Raw genomic sequence first — 2,157 nt, forward strand, 5'->3', positions numbered from 1 at the left:
CATTCTCCGGGTTTTTCATAGAATCAACACTAATGCCAAAAACGCAAGTAGCAATCACATCGTTAGTATATCTCGCAAAGACGTCTTTCATCTCCATTATTCTCTGCTCCGGTGGTAATTGCACCAAGTAATTACCGAAATCGACCCCACACTCCGTCATTAGCTTAAACATGGTTTTCATTTTGCTGGATGTAAAGGCTGGGGTCAATAAAGTTCGTACCTGCCGCCATTTATCTCCGCGAAGGGAGAAAAGATTTTTTCCAAATAATGGATCTTGATTTTCATTTATGGAAGTGCGATGATCCGGAAATATCTCGAAGTTTTTTAACGTGATGGATTTAATAAGCTCGGGATCGCGAAGCATTACAACTGGAAGATTCATATCAAACATACCAATGTACTTGGCTTCGGGATGTAGATAATATATGTCCTTGACGAGTTCGGTTAGCGACTGAAGACGCAAGATCCATGGTCCCATATTTCCCAATAAAGGAATAGGTGGCTTGTATGGTATGCCATGTTTTTTAAAATGATTTAAATTCTTGAAGAGGAAATAATAAATGCTTAGAGCTCCTACTATTATCGACAAAGCGATTATATATATCATGTTGATTATGTGTATCACCGAAAAATTAGTAAATTTCTTGAATAATTTATTTATCGTGCTGTTAATAACAAAGTTGATATCACACACAAAACTTCACGTTATACGTCGAAAGTCGACGATCGACTGCTATTGCACTTACACAAACTTTCGCAATCTAACGTATATATATAGCGATTCGTTATCGCTTACGTAAGTAAAGTTAGATATGTTCATCGTATTAATTACTTATCTCGTTCTTGAATCAACATGATAACAATATAAACTTTATTTTTATAATTAAGGTGAATATTGGATTTGATAGATTACTATCTATTCAACATTTTCAAAGATATTTATTATGGTATCTTTTGAAATTATTGTTGATATGTGACATGATTGATACAGATTAACAGCAATTCCGTACAAAATTACAAAATCACAAATTTGCATTAGATTATCCTATTTGTTACGACTTTGATTATAACTAATTATTAGTTCAGGCAATAGAGCGAATAAAAGATTTTATTATAATTAAAACTCTATTCTCGTATCGTTAAAATTATTCGCAAAATTGCCATAGGATATCTTGATGAATTTCTACATACTAATTTTTGAATTTTATTATTTATACATTTTTATAATATATTAATTGTATAATATATTATTTGTTTATATATTAATATAGTATAACATATAATAATGTAATATATTATCTATGTTGCAACATAAAATGAAATATGTTGTTAATTTTTTTATGTATTTGTATTATTTTTATGCTTACAAATACTCGCTTGTTCAACTGCAGCCTTGTACTTGTATTACTTTGGAATTTAAAACTAGCACGACTAATTTACTTTCATAATTGTAAGATGCAGTTTCTCTCCGAGTACAATGTTCAATCAAAAATTGCCTTAAATCAATCTGCATTGAGGGTCCGTCTTTCTGTAATTTTACAGATATCGGAGATGGTAAAAGCGTTTTATTTTTTAATCTTTATCAAAGTTGGATATTCTTATCATAAATTATAAATTAGGGTGTCTTCATTTTTAGGCCTTTGTCTTTATCTAAAATCATTTGGCTTGCCAACCGATTATGAGTGACATAATTAATGAGCCTTATTATGTGTGCGGAGATCCGAAGACATTAGGTTCATTTTACGATTAACAAATTTTACCGTTGTAATAGTAATTAATGTATTAAATAATAAATAAAATAATATTAATATTAAAGTAGCCACGAATTAGATAATATTGAATCAATACAATATTACACGTTGAACTATAATGTCAATTGCTATTACAATATAAATAATATTCTTTATATCTTTTATATCCGTTATATAGACCAAAACTTAATAATATATATAGCAATAAAAGATACGTATTTTATATAACGTATAAGTGGCTTAAAAAATAATCAAAACAATAAAATAATGTCCCGTAATTAATAATAATGTTTCCTTAACCTCTGTAGCTTTTTTTAACATACCATTTCTTTTAATAAGCTGTTATTAAGAGAAAAATAACAGTTATCTACATCCGAAAAAAGCATTACAAATTAATCGATAATAA

At 28.8% G+C, this 2,157-nt stretch overlaps 1 protein-coding gene across 1 annotated transcript; it reads right to left on the reverse strand.

The window, feature by feature from the left end:
- Position 1: 1 nt before the first annotated feature.
- On the reverse strand, positions 2–742 carry LOC105454559 (cytochrome P450 9e2-like; the record flags this gene model as incomplete). The annotated part of the gene is made up of 1 exon (XM_011697235.1): positions 2–742. A coding segment is annotated over exon 1 (606 nt), but the record flags the coding sequence as incomplete, so codon positions are not given.
- Between the last annotated feature and the right edge of the window lie 1,415 nt (positions 743–2,157).

The sequence above is a fragment of the Wasmannia auropunctata genome, unplaced genomic scaffold (assembly GCF_000956235.1).
Source record: "Wasmannia auropunctata unplaced genomic scaffold, wasmannia.A_1.0 LD335983.1, whole genome shotgun sequence".
NCBI classification, from domain to species: domain Eukaryota; kingdom Metazoa; phylum Arthropoda; class Insecta; order Hymenoptera; family Formicidae; genus Wasmannia; species Wasmannia auropunctata.